The following is a 27,793-nucleotide window of genomic DNA, read 5'->3' as shown; positions in this document are numbered from 1 at the left end:
AACATGGAGAAACCTCAGCTCAGCACCAACAGAGGGAGAGAGAAAGGGGGTGTGGGGGGGTATGGTATGGTATGGCCAAGAATAGCTTGCTGAACTAAAAAAAAAAAGGAGCTAAAGTTGGGACAGTATAGACGGGCCAGGTGGTGATGCTGACAGGAGAAATAAGGACAAGCATCCCTGCATTTGCATCACACCAAACAAGAAGACGACGACAGTGGAAAAACACACAAAACACAGCATGGATCACTTTCTCTGTTGACATTCTTTATAAAATGGAATACATTCAGATCTGTCAAGTGACAGAAGGACAGCGTTATAATCAAAAACATTAATAAATAGTGGATGTGATTTTGTGAGGCCAGAGTTCGCCCGTCCACTCTGGTGTCAATGGCGAAGCACAGCTGGCTCCTCTCCACAGAGGCAAAGTACATGTAAGTGAGATAAACCGACTCGTAGTCACCGAGACGAAACTACTCAATCCTAGACATTAAATTGACTACAGCTGAAGTGAGCAGTGTGGCACTGTCCCTCCCTTCCACAGACGGTATATAAAGATGGAAGAAGCGTCTCCACTTCCTTCAACTGTACAAAAATGAAGCCAAAATATCCTGGATACAGGTGGTGCCATCTTGCACTTTTGGAGCCAGAGTCTGTGCAGTAGTGATTGGGAAGTGAAGCTGCAGTATCAAGGTCCCGCCTGACTCAGCACCATTGGCCCAACTCACTCGCGAACACGTCAATTGACACACTTAAATCAACATAAATCAACTCGATAAGAATGACCTAAAATGACAGAAACCATTGTTAGAAAAAAATCTGACGCTACTTTGAGCTCTCAGTTTAGACTATGTCCTATCTGCTAACAGAGGTGGCTGGGTTTGTGGCATCTACTGCAGCCAGCCACCAGGGGGCGATCAAGACGTTTTGGCTTCACTTTTGAGCAGCTGTCATGCCCTCCATCTTTATATATAGTCTATAGAGTGTGCCAGTAAACCCGGAACTCTGTTAGCGCTTTTAGCACTTCCGGTTCTCTCGTCTAAAAGTCAATACGTTTTTTGAATGGGATTTTGGTAAAATGCCTCTAATAAGGTCTGTGGTTAACAAAAGCTTAAGCGAGTTTCAGGTTTTGTTCAACGACATAAAACACGTCAGTAAATACCCTACTTGTGAATTTTGAAGCTTTTATGTGTCGTAAAAAAGGCGGTTGCTAACAAGTTGCTCAATACGATTACAAACCCTGTCGGGGACATTAAACGTCATCACCCCCGAACAGGCGAGAGTGCTGGCAGTCCGCCATTACAGCTTCTTATTTAGCTTAAACAGACGATTTCTCCATTATACAATGTTTTTAAAATAAAGCGGCCGAAATCAGTTGAAAGCTTAGTGGCGGTGACGTCAAGAGTCATACGACCGTGGAGTAGTCATGTAGTCTGTTAAAGCCTAACATTAGCTTTTTACTTCTGGCGATCGCATTTAAGCTTCAAATGCAGTATGAAAAGTGTTCATATGTGAAGATTATCTGGCTGAACAAAACCTTTAAGTATCATAATCTTGTGTTAGCCACAGAGCTTATTTTCTGACATAATCCAAAACGCAATGTAAAAATCACATTCACTTTCTCTTCCGGGAACCACTGCGATGCTAAACTTCTGGGTTTTGACGTCAGCCCTGGCACACTCTATACTACCCGCAGTCAAAACGATCATTTCTTCTGTGAGGGTCTGGTGGGGCAACTGTTTAAAAGATATTCAGGTCTTTACTTTTTTAAGGTTCAACTGAAATCACAACTATTGTATGTTTTTAAGATCATCATCAAATCATATTAAATCAAATTTATTTATAAAGCACTTTTAAAAAACAACCAGAGTTGACCAAAGTGCTGTACAGTAAAATTAAAGTTACTAAATTAACATACCATGGTAACCGCAAAGAGTAAGAGAAATAGCATAACAAACCCCAAAAACATGCTCAAATCCCCAAGTATAAACTAAAATAAAGCAAAGATCTAAAAGTAAAATATGAAAGATAAAACCTTGAAGACAATCAGAGGTCTTTCATGTGAGAGCAATTTTTAAATGCATTGCCAATATTCTTTAAAACATTGAAGGAATTAAATATGTAAGATACGTACATCAGAAATGCTTCTTTAGTCGGTGTAGGTGTTTGATTCACAAGTGAGTGGGCAGAGCAGCAAACGCAGAGAAAACAATGCAAACAAACTTCTGTTGGTAACCCTAGTTACTAGCTAAGGACAAATATTTTGTTGGCAAGTGTATTGACGAGTAAAGATAACAGCATTTTGCATCCAAACTGTCCAATGTTTCCATTTACAGGTACGTTTATAAGCTATTAAGCTAACTAGCTGGCCTGCTAACTGATGTTAGCATGGCCCTCACTCCGTGACAGATGCATGCTTGTTTGCTAAGCTAGATATGTAGAGACTTACAGAGCAGATCTGTGTTTCAGTTGGACCTTGAAGGAGCTCAATGTGAAATTCAGAGCATATGAGCTGCACATGGTTCTCAACATGGAGGTGGCTGAGCCGGCGGCTGGAAGCTGACGGTGCTAGCTCCATAAACAGTGCTAAACAACAACAATGCTGACAGAACTATTGGTGTCAAAGCTTCCGCAATGATGCCAACCTGATATCAGTGGTAAACGCCACATGAGTGCAGTGTAAAGCGAGGCAATGAGCTAGCCAGTAGGATACAGACATGCACCAACATGCATGTGCAGCCGGACGGGCTTACCACAGCAAACCACAGAGAAGCTCGGATTAAAACACACAGAGGTAGCATGACTTTATTCTATAGTGGTTTGCTGCTATACTAATGCCCTGAATGTCACATACAGAACCTTTAAAACAGTCCATTGAAATAGGTACAACAACCTTTAAAGATAAACTTCATACATGAAACGACTGTATATCAATTTTGAGGTGTCACGGGTGCAATAGATGTGGCAGTCATATGGCTGTTACTGATGTTCTGATGTAACTGATATCACTGTCCTGATGTTCTTGTGCCTGTACCATAAGCCAAGGACTTGGAGCTGAGTTATACTCCAGGGTTGGTGCCATGTCTCTAAGCAGAGATTAAGTGGGGACAGCGGACTGAGAGTGAGACAGACAGGGGAGACTCTGAAAGAGAAAGACAGACAGAGACAGAGGCAGAGATAGATGGAGGTAGAAACACGGAGAGGCTGTAAGAAAAAAACAGAGTAAGAGAGCACAGAAAGCTGCTCTGCCACACAACACAGAGCTGCTGATGTCTGCTCCCTTCCTATGCACCCTTGTTCAATCTCCCCTCATCAATCTAAGAAAACTGGGCACTGTCTTTTGGTTAGACTTTGCTTATTTACTGTACTTTGCTAGACATTACACAGAGCCAGTCCTGTCTGATTCTGGAGGAGAGAAGCCAAGGACACCAGCAAGGGGATGATGCTCTGCGACAGGCAAAAAGAATCCTGCTGATTCCCAAAGGAAGGAGGACAGTCCACGATCCGGTGTAACAGTCACTGAGGATTAAGGCCTTCCTGAGGAAACTGGGCTCACTGTTCTGTCCCCTGTTTGACATCTGCACAAAAGGAAACAGAAGAGAATCACTTTGGTTTCAGGCTCTTCTCATTTGTACAGTCATTAATCAATAATCACCTAGATAAGGTATCAAAATTAAACAGCCAATTTCAATTATATATTAGTCGGAATAGAAAACAGGAAAAAGTTGTAAGAAAAAAAATATAAATATACAAAAACACATTAAATCTCGCAGCAGGAATCTGTCACTGCAGATCCCATTGAACATTCACAGCATCATATTTAAGTATCAGCTCATCATTCAGACCTTTGGGAACAATGTCTGCTATGTGAAGATCCAAAAAGAGGGAGAAATGATATATATAGATATATAAATTGATCCTCTAATGATGAATTATCTTCTATTCCCTGTGTATTTGTTATGCAATGTTTATTTTTTTGGATAATCTTTGCACATTGTCTTCATCTTGTGTATTTTTCTATATTCACATTTTTTTCATACATTCTTCTCCTATTTTCTATTCCTACTAATATATGATTGAATATGGCCATTTAATAATGTTACCCTTAGATTTACCATTAACCTAATATTATAATTGTCATTTTGAAAGAGATGACTTTAGATAGATTTTTTTTTCCTATGCTTTACCAGGGCTACGTTCAGCCCTAGCTAAACATAGCAGAATGTTCATTTAAATGAAAATGGTGGTGTGCTGAACACCCTGTTGTGTTACCCAAGCACACTGCCTTTGAGTAGGGTGGGGTTTAATTCATTTCAGTTGAAAAGCAAGTAAGTATATAAAATTTATTTATATAGTGCTTTTCATAGACATAGGTCAAAAAGTGGTTTACAAGGACAATTACAACAAGAAAGAAAACATAAGGACAAAGTGACCTGTGAGCCAGGAAGTTGAAAGTGTACAACTAGCAAAAATATTTGCACAAGAAAAAAAAATCACAATAAACAACAACAATACACAAAATATGAATAAAACACAGATCTGATAAACACAGGTTACCCAAACGCCTGTAGCAACAGGCTTGCTTTTAAAAGAAACCACAGAGTCAGCGGATCGTAAGAGAGCAGGCAGAGCTTCCAAAATTTAAGGGCTACAGCCGCAAAAGCTCGATCACAACATGTCTCAAGGCGAGTGTGAGGGATACACGACAAATGTAAGGTATTGGATCGAAGAGAGCGAGCTGAAGAATACAGGTGAAGTTGTTCAGCCACATAAGAGGGAGCCTGACCGTGTAAACTCTGTAAGTAAGAATGAGAATTTTTGTCTGGATCCTGAACTCAAAAGGAAGCCAATGAAGGGATTTTAGTATAAGGGTAATATGAGAGATCTACTGTACATTTATTGACTGACATGTCGCTGCTGACACACCCACTAAACAAGACAAAACATACCTCAAAGCCTGTTGCACACTGATTGACATTGTTTCAAAGAAACACTCAAACGTTCAACCCAGAAACCTTAGCAAAATGATGCACACCCTTTTTTTGAGATTGAACATCCCCCTAAAAAAAAAGGTCCATAGACCAAAACGTATTTATGAAATAAAGTTTACTGCAATTAACGAAAAGTGTGCAGGAATTCTCTCTTCTCCTGCCTATGAACATTTACTCTCATGCGCCTATTGAGAAAAGAAACTGAAGATGTGCATGGCCCTTTTCATTTGTAAGAATAATGTGTTATTTTTCCAAACATAACACAGTTCATTGCATTAACTGATTTTTGGACGCACTTGAGGGCAGTGGAACAGGCTACAAAAACACATTATCAACATATTTTCAAGTTATGACAAACATGTTAGCAAACAGTTGCAGTAGCACACCTATTTACACATTCAGCAGATTGGGAGCATCACTTATGTTCAACTTCAGAGTGCAAGTCCAGTATTCACCGTCCTTTTGTTTCTCTGTTTCTGTGAGCAAAGTTGAGGGTGGGGAAACCAAAACAATGAGCTGAAGGAAACTAAAACGGAACTGTAAAGTCTGGTTACAATTTGCTGTGGGTTTGTCACAACAAGTGACAACTTCAACATAACAGTCATTTGATCCATTGTGAAATACTACAAACTTTGCTTAGTGCAGCTTTAAAGAGAAATGGCCTCAGACAGAGCTATTTCAGGTAAACAAATACAAACTCAGTCATAAAAACTGGTCCAAGGGGAAATTGGAATAAGCATTTTACTGTTTGTCAGCAGATTTTCAAAAACAAAAGAAATGTGACTGTGGAGTGTATTAAATATAAAAAAGGCCCAACAGTGTGAAAGCAACCACATAAAAATTTAAAAATGGAAGTTACATCTACTTTCTGAATATATCTCTGACAGGTCTGTGATAGTTAGTTTGCAAACAGTTAGAACAACACTTGACGATGTGGGCTAGAAATTTCTCACAGCAGCCGGCTTAGCAGCAGAGACCTTCGTGTAATCTGTTAATATCAGCATCAGAACATGCAGACAGGAAGGAAGAAAGACCAGAGGAGATAATGGAGGACTGCCACAAATTAGTCAGTCGGAGGAAAGTGCACGCTGCTCATGTTTAAGTCATGCAAAGCAAACCTCGGGAACACCAATTCTCTTTTTAAAACACACAGCCACAAAGCCAAGCAAGCATGCCGCTGTGTCTGACATCTCTCTTACATCAAAATTTGCCTCTCCCACCTCAGCGTACACATTTCCAGAAATGCTGCGTGTGCACTCCCCTGCTGAGATGAAAAACCAAATAACTCTCCTGACTTCTCAGACTTTTTTTTTTTTTTCTAATTTGCTTCATCTTCTTTCTCATTTCCCCCTCTTTCTCCCATCTCCCCAGATCTGGCTCTCTGTCAGACAAAAAGGCGTTATGTAACGAGGTGCTGAAGCCTCCATGTCTTACCCAACATGCACTTGGGGATTACAGAGCATGGGCCCCCTGCAGTAGAAGAGTATGAGATGGGACTACGGGCTTACAAGATCCCACATCGGACAGTGCACGCGTGTGTGTATTATGGAGGCATTATAAAACAGACAAAACAGCACCACACAAAACAAATATGCAACACACCACACTGGTGAATTTAAAATGTTCATACTGGTGTCAGACAATGCGTGGAGACAGAGGAGCAGGAAGTATGGCTGCTGTTAAAGTGCGGTTGCAGTTCCAGTTTGACGGCGTATCCGTGAATGTGTGTACCTGCCAGAGAGTTCACACAGGGAGAGGAGCTGTGCCACAGGAGCCAGCAGCAGCAGCAGCCTCAGCAGGGACAGCAGAAGGGACACGGAGGGAGCTGACTCAATACCTCCCCGTCTCTATTCTCCCAGAACTCCTCTGTTTTTTTTGCACGGGTAAACAAATACTGAAGGCAAATAACAGCAACCCCAAACCCTCCTCATCCGCGCAATATGAGCCACAGAATGAGAAACAAACAGGTCTGTCTCTCATGAGCGTTGCTGAGTTTCACTGCAATGTCAACAATATCAAACAGAGCGGGCACGGACATGAAAAGGGGCAGTGGAAAAACAGAGATGCTGAGGTGAATGTGAACGACACTGTTGTTCTCTTTTCACTGCACATTTTAAGCTCCCATATTACACAATACACCAATATAACTAATGGCAGAGAACTATTTGTGGGGGCAACTGTATTTGTTCACAGCACAAAAGACAAAAAAGTGTGCAAAAAGGCACACCTGTACATTTCCTGATTATTGTTTCTTGTGTATTCATTTCTCTTTTTACAAATTTCAGTCCAACTGCCAAATCTGCCATGAAGTTGAGCTAATAGAAACAAATTTTTAATTCAATATAATGCTTTACATTTATAAATGAGTAGTATAAAAAAAGAAGAACAGAGGATAAAGCCTTTTTCAGATATGGAGTCTGTGATATTCATTTCCCCACATGGCAACCTCCAGGGCTGAAAAATGAAGCAAATGCTGATGTGCAAAAGACTGCAGTTCCTAAGGTGGCCACTTGAGGCTGTCTCCAGAAGCCAGTCAATATACAGAGACCCCAGGCCTCCAGGAGGTGCACTGTGATTTGAAGCCAATTTTCGTAGTGGCCAAATAGTAGACTCTATCAAGTGATGCCACTGGGCCCAAAAAGACTTTTTCCCATTGACTTACATTGGAAAAGAGACATATGTGACAACCCCCATGAAATGACTTGTTTCACTATCTAGATTTGATCCATTTCGTCAGGTAACATTTGGAAAGTATAGAGGAGCTGCGAGATCAAATCTTTTTATCTCCAATTAAGTTAGCAGAGCACTAATTCGGAAGTAGCCGGTTTAATGCAGAGGCAGCGCCGATCATCTGGGCGATTTCTCACCACAGATGCTTTTTTGGCTTCATGCACCAGTGAGCAACTTTGATAGGAATGAACAGGGTCCTGTTCCCAACATATCCAAGTCTCTTGATACATCCATGATAGACACACATGTCAGAATGCTCAGCTTTACAGTAGAAATAACAAAAAACTTTCTTGGTCTCTACAGGTAGGGGGGTGAGTTTTTGTGGAGGCGGGCTCCGGGGTTTTTTCGGACCTAATTGTATTGCGGAGTTTTGCACAGCGGCGACCGGATCTTTGCTCTCAAACCACAAAAAAAATGTGATGCCTCTGCAAGTAATTGGTTGCTGGCAGACACTCTGTGCTGCAATAAAATGGTTAATCAGCAGTGCCATGCACTGTAGAACTGATGCGCTGCTGGTTCTGCCGGCCTGAATAGAATATAATGTCTATAGCCTTACTGTTGTGTGTACAGCCTTATAGACTGAGCTGAGTAGTGATGCGCGGGTAGACCCGTAACCCGCGGGACCCACAAATGGACCTGTGGGTTGGGCAGCAGTGATCGTCTGTTAAATCGGTCTGTAAATGATATTTTGACATTATTATTATTATAATCTATTAATCTATAATCTATTACTGTCATGGCATCCGAAGGTACTGATGCATTGAGCAGGTGACAGTCCGCGGTCGTTTTCAAAACACACTTGTGTCACGCACTCCTAAAGAAACTTGTTGAAACTTTAAACAATAATTTATTGTACAAAACGGGGGAAACAAACGTTGACAAAAACGGTTCCATAATTCATATTAAATTCAAAAGATAACGAAAAAACAGCTACAAGTTAGAGGGAATAGTGATAAAGTGGTAAACCTTGGCATTGATCCACAGCCTCAGATGGATGCACTCAAGCGTGCCGTGCACAAGCTCCGTTGGTATACTATATTTTCACATTTTTAACAATGCAATTTAAAAGTTTTGATTTTTATTGATAACCTACATTTACTAACAACAAAAAGACTACATTTAGCACCAAAAAATGTTAAAAAATAAATAAATAAAAATATAATTCACAGTGTATAGGCGTAGCTGTGACGGCCGTATTTCAGTGTGTTTTCAGTTCGTGAAAGTTACGCCAAAGGGTCCAATCTGACCCACGAGATGATTAGACTAAGAGATGCCAGGTTTCAGGAGCAACTTAAACAATGCCTTGTCTACTTAATGTAAAACTCTGCTTCAGAGGCTTTTCCTGACCAGAATACTGTTCTCTGATAAAACAATAAATACTTACTGTGACCATGTTTAAAGATATTGAACACTGCACAAAATAGCATCAATCAGCAGCTTTAGTTCAAAAGAATCTGCATCAGGAAATGTGTGCATAAATGCAAATGTAATGACAGTGAAGAGTAGACTGAGTGAATGTGGAAAAACTGAGACACTGTTGAGACTGCACTTATTTTTCTTCAGACATCTCAGGCTGTTCATCTGCTTCGTAAAAGAACAAACGTCTGCAGAATGTACTTGTAATTCTTTACGCAAAAAAGCGTTGATACTGGAGCTGATGGTACTATAGGCTACTGTGTGATGGTTTTATTGGTCTGGCCCATCTGAGATCAAATTGGGCTGTATGTGGCCCATGGACTAAAATGACACCTCTGATCTTAAGAGTTCAATATTGAGTTTTTGTATTAAGTACATTTTGTTTTAAGCCTGTTTTCAACTGCCAAAATGCCAGACTCCAGGCTTCTAAACGGGAATCAACAAACCAATAGGTGACATCATCGTGGATCTGACTATTTTGAATTGGCTCATATTTTGCACTTTATTAAACCTCCACTAATATTAGTAAATTATTTTTTTCATAATTATAATGGAAAAAATACTATGTATAGTGTAAAAGGTTTTGCTTATAGTGATGAACCAGCAGAGAATTATCACCCAACTCTGCATTTCCCCACAGCTTTATGGAGCTTTAAAGCATCTTTTAATTTAGTATTTTGGTTTTACAGCCCACAGCTGTACTGTTTTGGTTCAGTCTCACCGCTCTCATCAACCTTGTTTCAGCTTGCAGCTGTTCTCAGCAAAAACAAAAAAGCTCTGATAAACACAGTACCTGCTCAGCACCAAACAGCACACAGACACATTAGCAGCTAGCTGGTGAACACTGTGAAGCATTTAGCAGCTTCAGAGTCAGATATTTCCCTCAGGAGCTGATGGGCATGGAAGTGAAGTTAAAAGGAGAGTGAATATTGGACTTAAATTGAGTTGACAACAAACAGGACTTTAAATGAATGCTAATGTTGTTCTGTGTCTGCTGGATGTGTTAATGGACGACTGTTAAATAACACCTTGTTAAAAGTGATGACATGTCAATATTGTGTTTTAGGCTTGATGCTCTGCCTCAGAGAGTAATTAAGACACTGTGAAGTGTTATTACAGATCACGTAAGAAGAGGTAACAATATGCACATTTAATATTTCTTTCTGCATATAAACCTTGTGTATACTGAAGCCTTCTGTTAAGGGTAAGACATATTTTGGCCTCAGCTGCAAGTCAGAAGTTACCTGGTTTTAACTACAGAGACTGCAGTTGTCACTTTTATGTAATAGTGACGTTGGCACTCGACTATGGAGGCCCTGAGAGGCAAGGTGATTTTGCTTTGTTTTTTGCAGGAAATGTTGTCCAAAACCATATTTTATCTCCTAGAAAGAAAATACTATCTCCCAAGTACAGGATGTTACTTGGAGATTATCTCCTACGTATGAGATATTATCTCCTATGGATGGGATGTTATTTGATGATCTTATCTCCTACAAATGAGATAACATCCCACACATAGGAGATAACATCTCATATGTAGGAGATAATATCAGGTACGTAGGCAATAAACTTGGTGGGTTTTCACCCACAATTCCTGCAAAATAATCTTTCTCACCTTGCCTCTCACAGCTTTAGTATTTGATGTTAAATATGACCAGATAAAATTAATTAAACTAAATATATAATAAAAGAGGATTACCCATGATGAATAATTACAGACCTCAAATGACACGCTTTAACAAAAAATAAATAAAGACTTTTGGTGTTTAAAAACCTGCAGGCACCTGGTTTGTGTATGAGCATGTGCTACAAGTGACGGCACGTCAAGAAATACCAGCACACTTTGAGCACCCTTCTTTTTATACATGGATGTTTTGAACTCATGCGCAGGTATTTTTTCTGCCAACCTTTCTTGATTGTCTACAGTGTACTGACGCACCCAAGATAAAAAATTTTGTTGCCCTAAGTGGGCGCAGTTTCACAGCAGCACTGAGACTCTCACGTTGTGTTCACACCAAACTCACGCGAGTTTGAATGCTAGAATAATTTGTGTTGACTCGCTGCATACATGCAAATAACTTTCGCCGATACATACTCTACGTCATACGTCCCTGGAGGATCTTAATGCTGATTGGCTATCGCGGCACAAATTAGGCGCTTAAGTTCAGATTTTTCAACTCTCCCGAGTAATCTTATGACACAAAATCATGCTACTCACTTCATTCGCAGCTCTTAATTCTTGTATTTCATGTTGCGTCCATCGTGCCACCCAGCAGGAATTTGTGTCTAATCACGTCTTTACATCACTCCCACGAATTGTTAAAGTCGTGCTCGGTGTGAACACAACATTAGGCTGATGACATCGGGCTTACCCTGACGACCTAGGGCTCCCTCTCTGATGACACGTCACCATCGGCTCCACTACTGGCGTTGGGGTCCTGTCGGGAACGTAGAGCGCCTTTTTCCCTGCTCGACTCCGAGGGGCCCTTGGAGCGGGTCTTCTCTTTCCTCTGCTGCTGCTTCTCCTGCTTTGACAGCTGAGGAAACACAAGAAACAACCAAGCTTCAATTTAATGTGCCGTTATCATGTACGAGCATGTCAAAGGACGCATGCCATGAATAATATGGAAATGCTGCCTCAAAAAAGCTCCTGACAACATTTAGGTGCCTCTGGAAAATAAAAGGAGTAAAGGAAAAATCCCGAACTAGCTTCTCAATTAGCTTCTTATTTTAAGCAATGGGGTTCATTAAAACTGATCTGTTTATTTCCCTAAGAGATGTCTGTAGTTTTTTTCCTCTAAGCTCTTCTCACTGGTTTGACATGGGAGGGGACAGTTGGTAAAAAGTGATGTCACAAACTTGTGTGTGAATCACATCCATACAGTCCTGCTGGATGAGATTAGCTGAATTTTTGAGTGTTAAATGCTCAAACAAGCTAATTTAATCACAAATATTTTGGGGGGAATATTTCAGACTCAAAGGTATGTTTAGTTTTTCTTTAAGACAAGCAAACTTCTTGCATATTAAAAACACATCCCCTCTGGCTGAACTGTAACTGAAACCTTATCAGTCTGGGGATGCTGCCGGCCCAGTGGGTTGAGACACACACCGTGAACATGCTGCATCATGACTTGCAGATCATGACCTTTGCAGTTTGTTCAGTATTCACCCAAAGGTCCCAACATGCATGAGAATTAGTTAAACTAATTAAACAAAAGAGGAGAAATACATCAGTGCCACAGAAGCAGCACTCCAGATCTGCTTTGTCTTTGTGGACTCACAACCACTTCTATTCTCTCCTCATTTAGAGCTATTCTCGGCCGTCATATGATCACTTCAATGAGTCTTTTGTTGTGACTGCATGCGCTGCCTCTCACACACTCCAAAATAACCCTTCCCAGTGCCACTCAGTCGTCACTGCTCCGATCAAACCCGCTCGCTTTCTCATTGTATTCTTCACGGTCCATGAAACACCACAACAGTAATGATGAAGTCGCTATGCTACCCGCCATCTGAAAAAGGCCTGTAAACACAGATGCTGAAACTTTAATGGCTGCCAGGGAAATATTTATGAACTAAATGTCATCTTAAAAATCCAAAGCATTGCGTAAGACATTACATTATTCAGAGACGACAAAAAAAATCAGTGTTATTCCCGTTTGAACCCATTAACATGCTGTAGTATCAAACCAGGCCTTCTGACTTTGTTGATGTAAAACACTGTGAACAAACATGTGTGCTCCTTCTTTTACAATAAAGCAATTAACATTTCAAACTCCGATGTTAAAGGGGAACTCCGGTATTTTTCAACTTGGACCCTATTTATACAATCATAATTATATAATTTACAATTTAATTATAAAACCTACACTGCTCACACATACGAAACCATGGACAATCAATTATCAATCATGTGCAATATCTGTATCTGTATATACTAACTGCGAAATATCTAAACTTGATCAATTCTGCCACTCAGCCTGTCTATCTATTAATATATCTTGCTTCTCACTCAGATTTATATCTTGCTTGAAAATCTGAGCCTGTTAGTGGCAAAAACAAACACCTTTAGTGGACGTAAATTGACGGGGCGCACCTGCCCTGAGTGGTGACATGGTGGCCTGTTTCTCTGCTGGTGGGCTGCAGCACTCTTGCTCACAACAAGTCACACACACAAACATGAGAAAATAGGGTTCAGGTTGAAAAATACCAGAGCTCCCCCTTAAAAGCTAAATTCAAACCCAAAACTCTGAATTCCATCTGGATATTAACCTGACCTAACATGATCAGATGTTACATAATTTCTGTTTCAGAACAGTTAGCTCAACAAACAGATCACCTCCAGAGAAGGACCCCTCTGCTACTGACCCCAGTTGTCCGGCGTCCCAAAGAGAACATCCAAACAGGATGATTTTCATTGCTCTGGATAACACCATTGTTTGCTGGCCGCTTGACCCTGCAATGGACTAAATCCCTGATTCATGGAAAGAAAGGAACAGTGTCTGTTGGCTATTGCTTCATTTCCCCCCCGTGCCAAGCTTAGCCTATTGGCTGGCCTTTTATCCCTCATGTTCAGCCTTGGCTTTGGCTCCTCGGCCCCCACAGCAAAACATCCCAAACAGACAAGATTAAAATTCTGAGGACTGCTTAATATCCCTCCCTTTGGGCTACTGAGCCAAGCCCACCAAGGGGAGAGCAGCCAAAGCCGGCCCGGAGCCAAAGCATAAGAACGCTGGCCAAGTTCCACGGAAGTGACTAGAATTGATTCAGGAGGACAGATATATAAACTTCTTTCAAATGGCGGGAATAATAGAGAGGTTTATAAATTTGCTCAGAACTTGGTAGAACAGTTTTCTCTTATTTTGCACCCTGGATGTGGAATAACCTTCAGAAGACAGCTTCAGGATTTTGTCTCTCTGGGAGACTTCCAAGCTTGGACCAAAAAAAAAAAAAAAAAACCTGTTTAACCAAAGAGTGCAACTGCTATTCCTAAAATGGATTCTGTATTATATCTGTTGTCCCTGCCTGTTTAATTGCTGTATGTTATAATTTTTGTAACCTTAAAATGGCATGCTAAATTGGCCAGGTCTCCCTCTGAGAGAGATTTCAATCTCAAGGAACTTCCTGGTTAAATTAAGGTTAAATAAAAAACAAATAAAATAAACGCATGGTGCTTTATCAAAGAGATAGGATGTGTTAAGATAAAAAGAGGATTAAGGGGGGAAATTTGTTAGTTGTTCCAGCAGTACAAAGAATGGTGAAGATAAATAAAATAAATAAATATTAAAGAAGTGGATTAGATATAGAATCAACAATACACTCACACAGAACATACTTGCAAAATTACCCCTCAATTTACAACTGCAAAAAGCACACTTCATTATAAATTAATCCAGTGTTTCCCAAACTGAGGGTGCAGAGACATTACAGGAAAAAACATATGGAGTAAATCAGATTAGCAGATATTTTGATTTGTCTAACACACTTAGCACAGCATTAACTAATAAAACTAGGGCTGGGTGTTACGGAAAAAAAATCAAAAATCACAATATTTTTGACCAAATACCTCAATATCCATATTGCGACTATACTGTGGTTCTTTCACAAATTATTTACACAGTGAAATTTTTGATATATAACCATCAGTAATGTGGCTTTAATGAGTAACTGGGTAACGGCAAATAATGGAACAGCTACAATACACTGATAAGTTCAGAAAATTACATCACTTTACTGTAGTGCAGCCTTTAAAACCAGGAAAAGACGATATGACAATCCAATATCTACCCTCATATCACAATATTAATATAATATTGGTATATTGCCCAGCACTATATGAAACTATTGTTGTAACTAGTTCATGAAACATTTTTGCTTCCAATGGGGGGCATGACACAAAACATTTTGGAACGACTGAATAAAACTATCAATCTTTTTTATCGGTTAATTTTTTGAGGTGGGTATGGTCACACTGCTGTTCTGTCACATAGGAAAGAAGGTGGACGTCTCTACGGCTGATATCTCACTCAGCAGCTCACATTGAAACAATCTACATTTATAAATAACACTACAAGTAAGTAATTTAAGAAATTTTTACTCTAAATTTTATATGTATGCAGATTTTTTGTAAACTACTAAATATTAAAAATGATATTGATCTCAAAAAGTGGTTGGGCTCAGATCTGCTGTACACCTAGAGACAGTAAACCAGATGAGGTCAATGATGGAAAATAAACCACAATTTCAAACATTTTGTCTTTGGGAAGTTGATGTTTCTAACTCAAATCATGAGTCCCATTAAACAGAACTGCTCCACATGCGCAGTAACATGAGAAGCAGGAGCTACAACACACAACAGAAGAGTAAATATCACCACCTAGTGGTTCATACTGAGAAATAAAATGACTCACTGAGGAGTGGACTGACAGTTCATGCATGGATTCAAGTTGGGTACCGTAGACAAAACAATCTTAATTCAATGGCACTTTACTAGCTTTTTTCTGGGCCTATTAAGTTAAGATGTTTTTGTCAGACTACTTTGCCCTTAGTAACGTACCTGTCTGGGGTCTGTGGGGCCAGTAGGAGACACCAGTTCAATGGTAACAGGTCCGTCGTTTTGAATGTGGACCTGCATGTAGGCTCCAAACTCCCCGTCTAGAAACACAAGACAAAACAGAAAGACATTTTACATGCTGGAAATTAAAAATCAAAGACACAAGATAAACCCAAGTTTCATCTCTTCGCATTATTGCCACAGTCAGCACACAGTTTAGCCCAGTATATCCCAGATGACACCCCTTCCTGATATTAATAGGCAGTAAACACAAGAGGAGTTTGTTTGGCATTGGCAGTCGATGTTTCATTAGGATGTAGGATAAAGCCTTGAGACATTGGGGACAAAAGACGAAGGGGCTGTAGGAGGACAGGAAGTTTCAGCTTAAATGTTCTCCTTTCTTCCACTGGGTCCGCGAGATTAATGACTCCATCTGCACAAAGAAGCCGTGGGCCGCGGTGGAAAAGCGCTGCATCATCATATTTCCTCTCTGGAGGGGGGGACTAATTAGGAAGCCTTATGCCTCCCTTGCTGGGACAAGGTGTTCTCCGCACCTGCTCCCCAGTGGGCTGACCCAATTCACTGCCACCGTCACCACCAGGGCGTCACAGCGCCGATAATCCAAACCTCCCACCCCCAACAAAGCTATAACCTTATAATGAAATGGGAATACAGGCAATTAAATAGCAGGGGGACAGGGCACAGATCCAAACTTATAAGAGAGTGCTGATATTGGTGACCCTCAACACTTCTGGTTTTAATGAGCTCGGAAACAAGTAGCTGTAAACATCCCAGGCACGTTGTCCTCCAGTCTCCTGGGACTCATGAAAGTGGCCTCTTGTTCTGACCTCCACACTTTTCACAATGACCCTTTAAATTCTCACTATTTCCCAACTCTCAGACTGACGTTAAATGTTTTGAAATAATGATTCAATAACTTTTAATTATTAAAAAAGTATGAATTAAGTGCATTATTAGCCCCCCTCCTCTAACACCACTGGACAATAGAGGGAAACAGTAACAATGGCTGAAGCCAGATTTATACTTCTGCATCGAATCGAAGCTGTAGCCTGACATACACCTCTGTAGAATGGTAACTATACAGCCTGGCTATGCAGACCTCCTGTTTTGTTTTGTAAGCTGAAAACTATTTCCCTCAGTGGAAACAAAATTTATTTCACAGATATCTTATAAAGCAAGAGAGGAACCTGTAATTGCACTAAGAGTATTCTGTACTCCACTCGTATCAGTGTGTTATTGTTGAAAAAGGAGCACTCTCAGAGACATGCCTGTTTTTATGTGTTATTTTATTTAAAAAAGCTATTTATTTAATTAATATAATTTATTTAATATAATTTTTCGTGTACTTGGTGATATATTGTGCAGATATGTATTTCAAACAGCAAAGGAGGCCCTGTCTTAGCCTTTTATTTTGATCACAGTATGTTTTTGTGACATCTCACATGTGTCTTCGACTTACGACTGAACATTTCTTACTAGAAAATACTGCGATATATCGTACATCGCCATTTAGCCAAAAAATTACCCAGGTATGATTACTGGTCAATATGCACAGCCCTAACAGAAAATACACAATACACTGAAAAGACAATAAAGCTCTCTCACAAAAAGTCTTGTGGGTGATTCATCCTGACTTCAAAAGAGTAGAGGAAAAGTCTGGTAGCTGCTAGGCTAATTTCATTCATTCATTCATTCATTCATTCATTCATCTTCTAACCGCTTCATCCTCTTGAGGGTCGCGGGGGGGCTGGAGCCTATCCCAGCTGACATCAGGCGAAAGGCAATTTATGCATGGGAAACACCATATGCTTATGCTAGTAATGTTAGCATGTTGTATATGTGGAGAAAACGTGTCTCTTACAAGACAACTGTTTTCTCTGTGAATCTTATGATTTATGATGGAGCTAAATTTTGTACTTTTGTTTAATGTTGTTGCTATTAAGCCATGTTTTATGCGAGTTTAAAGTGTGTTAGTTGAAGAAACATCACAGAAACTCAACAAATGTTTGACCTTCGTTAAATGCTACTGTTGTTCCCAGCGTCATTTGAGTAGAGGAGTAAGTCTGCAAGCCGCTAGGCTAATTTATGCAATGTGATATGTCAATAGGCTTATGCTAATAATGTTAGCATGTTGTATACAGTACAGGCCAAAAGTTTGGACACACCTTCTCATTCAATGCGTTTTCTTTATTTTCATGACTATTTACATTGTAGATTCTCACTGAAGGCATCAAAACTATGAATGAACACATGTGGAGTTATGTACTTAACAAAAAAAGGTGAAATAACTGAAAACATGTTTTATATTCTAGTTTCTTCAAAATAGCCACCCTTTGCTCTGATTACTGCTTTGCACACTCTTGGCATTCTCTCCATGAGCTTCAAGAGGTAGTCACCTGAAATGGTTTTCCAACAGTCTTGAAGGAGTTCCCAGAGGTGTTTAGCACTTGTTGGCCCCTTTGCCTTCACTCTGCGGTCCAGCTCACCCCAAACCATCTCGATTGGGTTCAGGTCCGGTGACTGTGGAGGCCAGGTCATCTGCCGCAGCACTCCATCACTCTCCTTCTTGGTCAAATAGCCCTTACACAGCCTGGAGGTGTGTTTGGGGTCATTGTCCTGTTGAAAAATAAATGATCGTCCAACTAAACGCAAACCGGATGGGATGGCATGTCGCTGCAGGATGCTGTGGTAGCCATGCTGGTTCAGTGTGCCTTCAATTTTGAATAAACCCCCAACAGTGTCACCAGCAAAACACCCCCACACCATCACACCTCCTCCTCCATGCTTCACAGTGGGAACCAGGCATGTGGAATCCATCCGTTCACCTTTTCTGCGTCTCACAAAGACACGGCGGTTGGAACCAAAGATCTCAAATTTGGACTCATCAGACCAAAGCACAGATTTCCACTGGTCTAATGTCCATTCCTTGTGTTTCTTGGCCCAAACAAATCTCTTCTGCTTGTTGCCTCTCCTTAGCAGTGGTTTCCTAGCAGCTATTTGACCATGAAGGCCTGATTCGCGCAGTCTCCTTTTAACAGTTGTTCTAGAGATGGGTCTGCTGCTAGAACTCTGTGTGGCATTCATCTGGTCTCTGATCTGAGCTGCTGTTAACTTGCGATTTCTGAGGCTGGTGACTCGGATGAACTTATCCTCAGAAGCAGAGGTGACTCTTGGTCTTCCTTTCCTGGGTCGGTCCTCATGTGTGCCAGTTTCGTTGTAGCGCTTGATGGTTTTTGCGACTCCACTTGGGGACACATTTAAAGTTTTTGCAATTTTCCGGATTGACTGACCTTCATTTCTGAAAGTAATGATTGCCACTCGTTTTTCTTTAGTTAGCTGATTGGTTCTTGCCATAATATGAATTTTAACAGTTGTCCAATAGGGCTGTCGGCTGTGTATTAACCTGACTTCTGCACAACACAACTGATGGTCCCAACCCCATTGATAAAGCAAGAAATTCCACTAATTAACCCTGATAAGGCACACCTGTGAAGTGGAAACCATTTCAGGTGACTACCTCTTGAAGCTCATGGAGAGAATGCCAAGAGTGTGCAAAGCAGTAATCAGAGCAAAGGGTGGCTATTTTGAAGAAACTAGAATATAAAACATGTTTTCAGTTATTTCACCTTTTTTTGTTAAGTACATAACTCCACATGTGTTCATTCATAGTTTTGATGCCTTCAGTGAGAATCTACAATGTAAATAGTCATGAAAATAAAGAAAACGCATTGAATGAGAAGGTGTGTCCAAACTTTTGGCCTGTACTGTATGTTGGGAAAACATGCCAACAGGGTTCCCACTCATTTTCATGGACAAAATTTTAAAACTTTACCCTGACTTTTCAAGGACCCATAATAAAATTTTCACTTTGGAAAAGCATGCACTTCACTGTGTCTGCTGCACTTGCCAGCCTAGTTGCGATACTTTTCTACACACACACACACGTAGGAGTGTATTGCTTCCCATAACAAACACCGCCACACTATGTCACATATACACCTAATGTCTAAAGGCAGAAGGTTTGGCTAGTATAAGTCATGGAAAATGGGAACCGTGCAAGTTTTCCATTTGAATCAAGCACTGCTTGACACTGCACTTTCTTTGAGGCAACTATTACACATCACAACGTCAATACTGAAACGTCACATTGTGCAGCCCCAAGTTGAAGCATATTAGAGCCAAGTTATGTCAGCTAACTTAAAAAAAAACAAATTCGCTATTTTATTACATTACATTGTAGATTATCCCTAGATTACTATAACAATTTATTTCATTACAAGCAACAAAATTCTGTGAGTTTTCCAAAACTTTCAGTGATTTTTACCAACTCCATGACTTTTCCAGGCCTGGAAAACAAGATTGTGAAATTCTCTGACCTTTCCTGGTTTTCTTGTGTCTAGCAAAAGACAACTGTTTTGTCTGTGTGTTAGTTGGATCAATCAAACTTTGCTGCATTTCACAGAAATTCAACACAGTTGCATGAACCCTTACTAAACAGCATTTCGGAGATGTACCTGCAGAGATTTCAGACACACCATCGCACTAGTATAAATGCCTGGGTAGAACTATAAATCAGTGGTTAGTCATCAGTCCACCCACCCTTGATGAGCTCTGGCTTGTAGGTACTCCTCATGTTCTCCAGGATGCTGTTGTAGAAGGGCTGGGCCAACTCTGCAGGCATGGCTGAGTGGAAGTCTGGCTTGTTGCCTTTCAGTATACACTGCAGTGTGAACTGGCTCACACACAGCACCTCAAAGTCCCTCTCCATGACACTTTTGCTCCATGCTCGCCCGTTCTCGTCCTCAAACAGCCGCAGGTTCAGGATCTTGCGTACCCTGAAAACACAGGAGGAAAAGCAGTGAGGAAACAACCTGCCTGTAACCGTGACCATGCATTGGCTGAGATATGTAATCCACCACAGCAAGGATTTTGCTGTCTCTATTGTTGGTCAGAGTTACAATATGATTGAGTGGTAATGCACTTCATGCAGGAATCATTTTAAAAACATTTTGCTTGTGTTTTTTAGTCTTTCTTAAGTTATCTCCTTAACTAAAGATCATGTAAACTTCACACCTTTGCTTACCATTTTAATGCATGCTACAGGTATATACAGTCTTTTTTTTTTTTGTCATGCAGTGTATGTTATGAATATGTGCCAGACCCCAGGAGAAATAGTAGCAGCCAAGCTACAGCTAATGGGCATCCTAAAATAAACAACAAAACAAACAAACAGTTTAACACTGGTGTAGCGACTACTATCAATGAAAAAAGCCGCTAAGAGGTTGAGTAGGCTCTTAACTGTGACTCGTTCAATAAAGTCCACGCTGAAGTCTAACGAAGCATTTTACAACGATTTATTAAACAAACAACTGGATGAGTAAAACAAAATGAGGTGAAACAAAATATTACTGATGTGATTACATTATGTGATTACAGTTACGGTCAGCAGAAATTATCGCAGCCAAAACTCACCCTCTTTGTCTATAAAACCACCACGCCAGTGAATGAACAGATAAAATAATGTGAAACCACACCTGTGCCAATTACTACTGGGAGTGAAAGTGATTGAAAGTATGTGTGCAGCCTAAACAAATAATAAACAACGAGGGTTAAATACACATTCTGGCTCCTGCACCTGGTGTGAAAAATATAAAACACTACTGTCAAAATAATGTTTTGGCTTCATGGGGCCGTGCTACATATTCAAATTCACGAAACTGTGTTTCCTTTTTCTCTGGGTTTTTGGTCAATAATAGGCTGCAATTGTTTGGTTTGTGGGCGGCACGGTGGTGTGGTGTTTAGCACTGTCGCCTCACAGCAAGGGGGTTCCTGGTTCAATCGCAGGAGGAAGCCCTTCTGTGCGAAGTTTGCTGCAAACTCCCTCCCTCCCTCCCAGAGAAAACCCGCACTGCACTGTCCCTCACAGCAAGAGGGTTCCTGGTTCGGTCACAGGAGGAAGCCCTCAGTTTGCTGCAAACTTCGCACAGAAGGTCTCCCTCCCTCCCGGAGAAAACCCATGCATGTTCTCCCCTGTGTCAGCGTGGGTTTTCTCCAGGTACTCCAGCTTCCTCCCACAGTCCAAAGACATGCAGGTTAACTGGTGGCTCTAAATTGTCTGTAGGTGTGAATGTGAGTGTAAATGGTTGTCTGTCTCTGTGTGTCAGCCCTGTGATAGTCTGGTGACCTGTCTAGGGTGTACCCCGCCTCTCGCCCAATGTCAGCTGGGATAGGCTCCAGCCCCCCGTGACCCTCAAGATGATAAGCAGTTATGAAAATGGATGGATGGATGTTTGGTTTGTTTAAGTGATAACAATGGAATAGTGTTTAGCACTCAGCAGTCTGGAGTCTTCTTGATACATGAACATGAATAAATTTCAGATTTTTTTGCACAGTTTCCTTTTTTTGTGTGTAAACAATAGAGAAAACTGTAGACCAGGGGTGTCAAACATACAGCCTGGGGGCCAGAACCAGTCTGCCAAAGGGTCCAATCGGGCCCTCTGGATGACTTTGCACACCTAAAGATGATGCACATGTGAAGGCTGAGCGGTTACAGACGCAAGTTAAACAGTGTCATGTAAAATACTGCCTTAGAGGCACTCTGACCAGGATACAGCTCTCTGAAATAACAATCAGTACTTCCCATGGTCGTAATTACAGTGTAATTACAGTGCTGTATGTGACCCCTGAACTATACTGAGTTTGACACCCCTGCTGCAGACAGTGATTTCAGCCCCAGTCAGAGTTGTGTCTCTGCTACTGAGGGTCCCTCCCACAAACACTCACATGTACTCAGCATCCTTCTGGGTGTCCTCCACAGATATACCCAGCAGCACACACAGTCCTCGTCCTATCGAGCTGATCTGCTCCTCTCCCACTGCAGGGAAACAGGAGAAGGTTGAGTGAGCTGTTACTCTGGACAGTAAGCGACAAGCCGCCCAGACTGACAGGTGACAGACAGAATGACATCACTGTGTGTGGAGGAGAGGAGCCAGCAGTCAGGGCTGTCACTCAGCTGTCACAGCCACCAACAACCACAGGACACGTTCGTCATTTGTGCGGTGAAATAACCTTTACTGGTTTCCTCCGAGCTCCGACACCCAGTCGGCAGTTGTCTGTGTGGACTCCAGTCAGAGACAGACACGCCTGGCTGTTCCCTGGAGCCTGGGAGTGCTAATGCTAATACAGCTATGTTAGCTAACATGCCCGGTCAGCCACGGTAATAAACGGAAGCTGTTAGCACCGGTTTAACGACATTATCAAAGGCGTCACAGCTTAGCACCTTCTCTCCGTTATAAACAGCCGCTTACCTGTCACAGTCGCCTTGGTGACCCTCTGAATGATAGCTTTCATTGTTTTGGTTGTGTTGGGGGCACGCGCTCTCTCAACTTCCAGTCCTGCAGCGTCACGGCACGTTGTCGCCCTCTAGCGGCGCGTGCCCTCTGGATGTATGAGGAGCAGTGGGTACAGTGTGGAGGCGGGGCTCGTTCACTCTTATAAATAAAGTTTATTCTAGGACCATGCATTGGCTCAGCGTCTCTAATTGAACCCTTTCATGCATGAGTTATGACTACCTCAGTGTTTTACCTCTTTAGGCATTAAAAAAAATTAAGTTTTTTTTTTTTTTTAACATGCATTTTTCAAGGAGTTTTTCCACATGCTCACTCGGGTGGACAGCGTGCGATTAAGATTTTAACTAAAGAAATAAAAAACAATGAAAATGTGAAACTATAAAAAGTACACCTTTAATGCTGTTGAACTAGTGTGTTCATAATTTAAAATATTCTAGTGCTTTTCAATGCAAAAGAGTTTAACCATGCTCCTTACCTCCTACTGTTGAACTATTTTTTTTCAGTGAACAGTTTCAACAAAAATATTGTCAAAATATTGTTTTTGTTGAAATGTAATTATTTAATAAACTACTTTACTTCCCTAACAACCTGTCCTTGGAGTAATTCCCCCCTTTATGTGTTTATAATATTTATAACATTTACAATTATATTTATAGCAAATTGATTATTAAAGATATGTATATATAATAATTTATTTACTATTTTGTATTTGATTTTTATTATTCTATTTATCTACCGTTCCTTCTTTCTCTTAAACCAACCTTACTATCGGGTCTACTTACAACTGCACTATAAACACATTTCATATTATTGTCTTATAAAGTAAAAATACTTCATAATATTTACATAATTTAAGCCTTTTTTTCTATGTTGAGACTATTTCTAATTTACTGTTCGTGTTCTGTTTACAAAAAAAAAGAAAAGGTAATGGCACTTGCAATTCTCGATTGTTGTTATCCATCTATCCTTAATAAAAAGATTTTTTAAAAATATATTTATATATTGTTTTTGTCACAAAAACTGCAAGTTACATTCTAAAACTTTAACTAAAACAAGAAAACATGAGCACAGTCTCCAGTCTCCAGTCTTGATCTCACTTCACTGGCTTCCTGTCCGCTTCAGGATTGATTTTAAGATTTTATTGCTTGTTTTTAAGGTTTTAAATGGCACATGGCATGTGAGCTTTTATGCATCCACACTCCTGTCAGAGCTTTGAGGTCATCCAGTCAGATGTTGCTGGATGTCCCTAGATCTAGACTAAAAAATAGAGGTGAGTGACCGAGCTGTTTCTGTGGCTGCTCCTAACCTTTGGAATAGTTTACCCATGCGGATAAGTACTGCTCAGACCACTGAATCGTTCAAGACTTTACCTTTTTTCTATGGCTTTTAATGTGAGCTGATCTTTGACATCTTGACTCCACATATTGTTTTTGTTTGTTTGTCTTGTGTTTCTGTATTTTGTTAGTTTCTTTAATGCTTGTCAAACACTTTGGTCAACTCTGGTTGTGTTTAAATGTGCTATGTAAATAAATTTGACCTTGACCTTGACCTAAAACATGAATCAATTGATTTACAACCAGTAAGTATTTTCAAGGACAACAAAGTCATTTAATTCATATAACAAATTAATCTAACCTTCTATGGCACTGTGTTGCCTCCAGGTATCATACACGTTTGGCTGTTTACACTCACAAAGTACATCCTCAATTATGTTGCAATACGTTAAAGAATAGCCAAGGCCCTGAGGAAACCAACAGCACTGTTTATATCATGACGTGAGTTTCTGGAGGTCACGTTAAGCTCCTCTTTTGGGGCCTTCCTCACATGATTCAGTTCTCTCCACAAAATCGGTCTGAGAACATCCTTGTCTGTCATTTTACACTAAAAAAATAGATTCATAGTCATAGATAAGTTGTTTCATTTTTAATAGTTTAATATACTTTATTTGATAATTAAGTAATAGAACATTGTTAAAACTCAAATGTTGTCTTGAGGCAACATCATACCATTGTAAAATCCGCACCATGATGTGCGAGGTATCAGGCACTGCATCAATGTATATTGCTTACACTGGTTGATTAGAAAAAACAAAAAGTCATACAACAGCCATGAGATAAACACATCTTATTTAAAGTGTTCAGTTTTATTCTGATTTTTCTGCAGATTCATTTCTATTGTACAGTTTGAAGCTGCACTTTGTGGTGGTGCATCTAATTTTCTTTCTGGCTTCACTCAGGATAATGACGATATCTGAGAAAAATGCAAAACCTCCAGACACTTTAAGAACAGCTCCCACAATGAAGAGATGAAGTTTATTTATACATCATTAGTGGTTATGGCATCTTTGTATTGTGGACAATGGTGTGGATAAGGCTGACAGTAATGACAGATTAATAATAAACAATATCTGATGACAGATCATGAGCATCCAAACACAGCTGCAGCTCCCTCAGCCTGGGCGGGTGAACACTGCGCTGGAACTTCTTTCACAAATAAAGACAGCATCCTCACACAAAGCATGAATTCATAGTTCAGTGTATAAAAACTTGCTCTTGACAAGTTCAGTGTCCGTCATCCTTCGCACTGATGCAGCTACTTGTCTCCAGGTTTACTGCCGAAGTACTGGAAGAAGTTGTAGATCCTCGTGGTGTAGGGGACGAAGTCTTTCTTGTAGACGATGATGGTTTCAGTGTGAGCAGATCGGAAGACGACCCGGTTTGGATCTTCGCACTCTTGTACCTCTTCTTTTTTTACTAAGTTAAAGAGGGAAAGTAAAGAGTGACAGTTGTTAGATATCACATCTGTGATAACTGGGTTGAGGGAATAAATGTGAATGTGAACAACTGATATTGGAATATTACTGAACAACTAAAAGGTTTAGCTTGACTGACAAACCTGACAGCTGTACAAGTAAAAGGCAATTTATTGAAGCACTTTTACCTCTGTATCTGTAAAGTAACTATCAGATGAATACAGTAAAAGGAAAATATTTTCCCTCTGTAGTGAAATAGCAGTATAAGGTAGCCTAAAATGGAAGTATTTCTCACTTCAATCATTTCTTTTGAAGCATAATGTATCTAGTGCATTGAAAAGGCAACTGATTTTATAACTCTAGTAGGCAACCCAAAGGCTTATTTGTATTTGCAATATTGATAGTTAAACTTTTTTTTTTAAATTCGATAATTGGTGTCCATGTATTGATACAATATTGCTATGCAAAATATTGCCATACCATGCTTTATCAATTTTCCCCCCACCTCTAACTTACGTAAAGAACAAGTACCTTAAAGTTGTCAGACACATTATAGGCCTACTTTATAGTAGACAACACTGTAGTTAGTTACACTGAATTATATGACACCACCATTTTACAAAACATACAGCGTCCAGTAATATATATTCACAAAAGAAAAAGGGAAACACAATGCACAAAATAATATCAATAAATTACCACGTTATAAGTACTATTATATTCTTCCAAAGAACATATTTGAAATATGTTACAAGTGAACTGTACATTGAAAAGAGCTGCTAACCTGTAGTTTATTTTGATAAAAGGCTTTTTGTCCCCCTTTTTTTAAGTAACTAGCAAATCTACATTTTCATACATAAACAGACAACTCAGTGTTTGTGCATTACTCATAGGAAATGTAGGCAATTAGTTTTTATGCACCACATATCTGGAACAAAGTCCTGGAAACTGCTCATTAAATCAAATATATAGTCATTTCTTACACTGTGCTGCAACTTTTATATTCTTGTATTTTACACCTGTCTTAGTATATTTTTAAACTTTTAATTTTCTGTTCTCTAGTTCTTTAATGATTTGGTTTTACATGTCCTTTTATGGTGTGTTTCTTTTGCTTTGATGGTTTATGTAGAGCACTTTGAACTGCCTGGGTGCTGAATGTGTTATATAAATAAACTTCCCTTGCCTTACAAAAGTATCTAGTAGTGCACAGTTCCCAGTAAAAAGGCCACAGAAAACAAAGTGAAACTCATTTTCAGTGTCAGTCAAACAGCACCTTAGTGGAATAACACCACATCTCAGCTGGGACACATGATGCTTTATAGATGTAAGCAGCCACACAGTTAAACCTATATGTGTGATATGAGTTACCGTCAGTGCTACACAGGCTAACCTATTTGCACTTGAATGGAGAATAAAACAAATTTGGTTGTGTACTGTAGATAAAAGAAAGATCATTTAGGCTTGTTAATATCACCACGTAAAATACGTTGCACAAACACTATTAGATGTCTGTTCACAGAGTTCCTGAACTACTAAAATGGAAAATCAAATTAAAACGACTCAGTTAGGACGATTTGTTTTACAGCATCTAGTAAAAGAATTTCGACTTCTAGCTGACTGAATAAACAGCAGTGTGTTTCACATCTCTGAGCTCCAGCTCCAGTTGTCTCTGACTCACCTGGTGTGAGCTCGAGACGACCTGTGTATCTTAACAGGGCGTAAGACCCGATCATGGTCCAGACACCGAGAGCGTAAAGTGCAGCCATTCTAGTGTTCCACTTCTGCGCATCTTTTATATTCATGGCTGCAGTCTGCTCCAATAAACAGCCTCGTTTGTCTCCTTCACAGAGGTTTGGATGTCTTCTGCTACTGTATTTAGGGTGCCGCCATGACAGTTAACCCGGAAGTACAACGGATACTACAAGAACTTCCGGTTGAGAGTTTTTCTTTTGTCATTAGGAGGGGAAATATATTTTAATTGATG

General features: G+C 40.2%; 2 protein-coding genes across 2 annotated transcripts; both read right to left on the bottom strand.

Moving 5' to 3' along the window:
- Nucleotides 1-243: 243 nt before the first annotated feature.
- On the bottom strand, nt 244-23,157 carry dtd1 (D-aminoacyl-tRNA deacylase 1). The gene is made up of 6 exons (XM_033623228.2): nt 23,016-23,157; nt 22,492-22,582; nt 20,308-20,543; nt 15,691-15,788; nt 11,507-11,671; nt 244-3,575 (listed from the first exon to the last, which is right to left on the bottom strand). Exons 1-5 carry the CDS (start codon nt 23,056-23,058, stop codon nt 11,516-11,518), a joined length of 624 nt encoding a protein of 207 aa, XP_033479119.1. The 5' UTR covers nt 23,059-23,157; the 3' UTR covers nt 244-3,575; nt 11,507-11,515.
- Nucleotides 23,158-25,330: 2,173 nt separating this feature from the next.
- Nucleotides 25,331-27,716, bottom strand: LOC117255696 (small integral membrane protein 26-like). The gene is made up of 2 exons (XM_033624834.2): nt 27,488-27,716; nt 25,331-25,810 (listed from the first exon to the last, which is right to left on the bottom strand). Exons 1-2 carry the CDS (start codon nt 27,609-27,611, stop codon nt 25,650-25,652), a joined length of 285 nt encoding a protein of 94 aa, XP_033480725.1. The 5' UTR covers nt 27,612-27,716; the 3' UTR covers nt 25,331-25,649.
- Between the last annotated feature and the right edge of the window lie 77 nt (nt 27,717-27,793).

Source organism: Epinephelus lanceolatus, chromosome 3 (assembly GCF_041903045.1).
Source record: "Epinephelus lanceolatus isolate andai-2023 chromosome 3, ASM4190304v1, whole genome shotgun sequence".
Classification (NCBI taxonomy): domain Eukaryota; kingdom Metazoa; phylum Chordata; class Actinopteri; order Perciformes; family Serranidae; genus Epinephelus; species Epinephelus lanceolatus.
The sequence above is the reverse complement of the archived record's forward strand: the minus strand, read 5'-3'. Positions and strand labels throughout refer to the sequence as shown.

What these genes read in the sequence shown, in the direction of transcription:
- dtd1 (XM_033623228.2), bottom strand. Translation starts at nt 23,058, where the DNA reads ATGAAAGCTATCATTCAGAGGGTCACCAAGGCGACTGTGACAG. An exon ending in CACCAAGGCGACTGTGACAG is followed by an intron (nt 22,583 to 23,015) that starts GTAAGCGGCTGT and finishes GTTTCCCTGCAG; the next exon opens with TGGGAGAGGAGCAGATCAGC. An exon ending in GCCCCACAGACCCCAGACAG is followed by an intron (nt 11,672 to 15,690) that starts GTACGTTACTAA and finishes GTGTTTCCTCAG; the next exon opens with CTGTCAAAGCAGGAGAAGCA.
- LOC117255696 (XM_033624834.2), bottom strand. Translation starts at nt 27,611, where the DNA reads ATGAATATAAAAGATGCGCAGAAGTGGAACACTAGAATGGCTGCACTT. An exon ending in TCGTCTCGAGCTCACACCAG is followed by an intron (nt 25,811 to 27,487) that starts GTGAGTCAGAGA and finishes TCTTTAACTTAG; the next exon opens with TAAAAAAAGAAGAGGTACAA.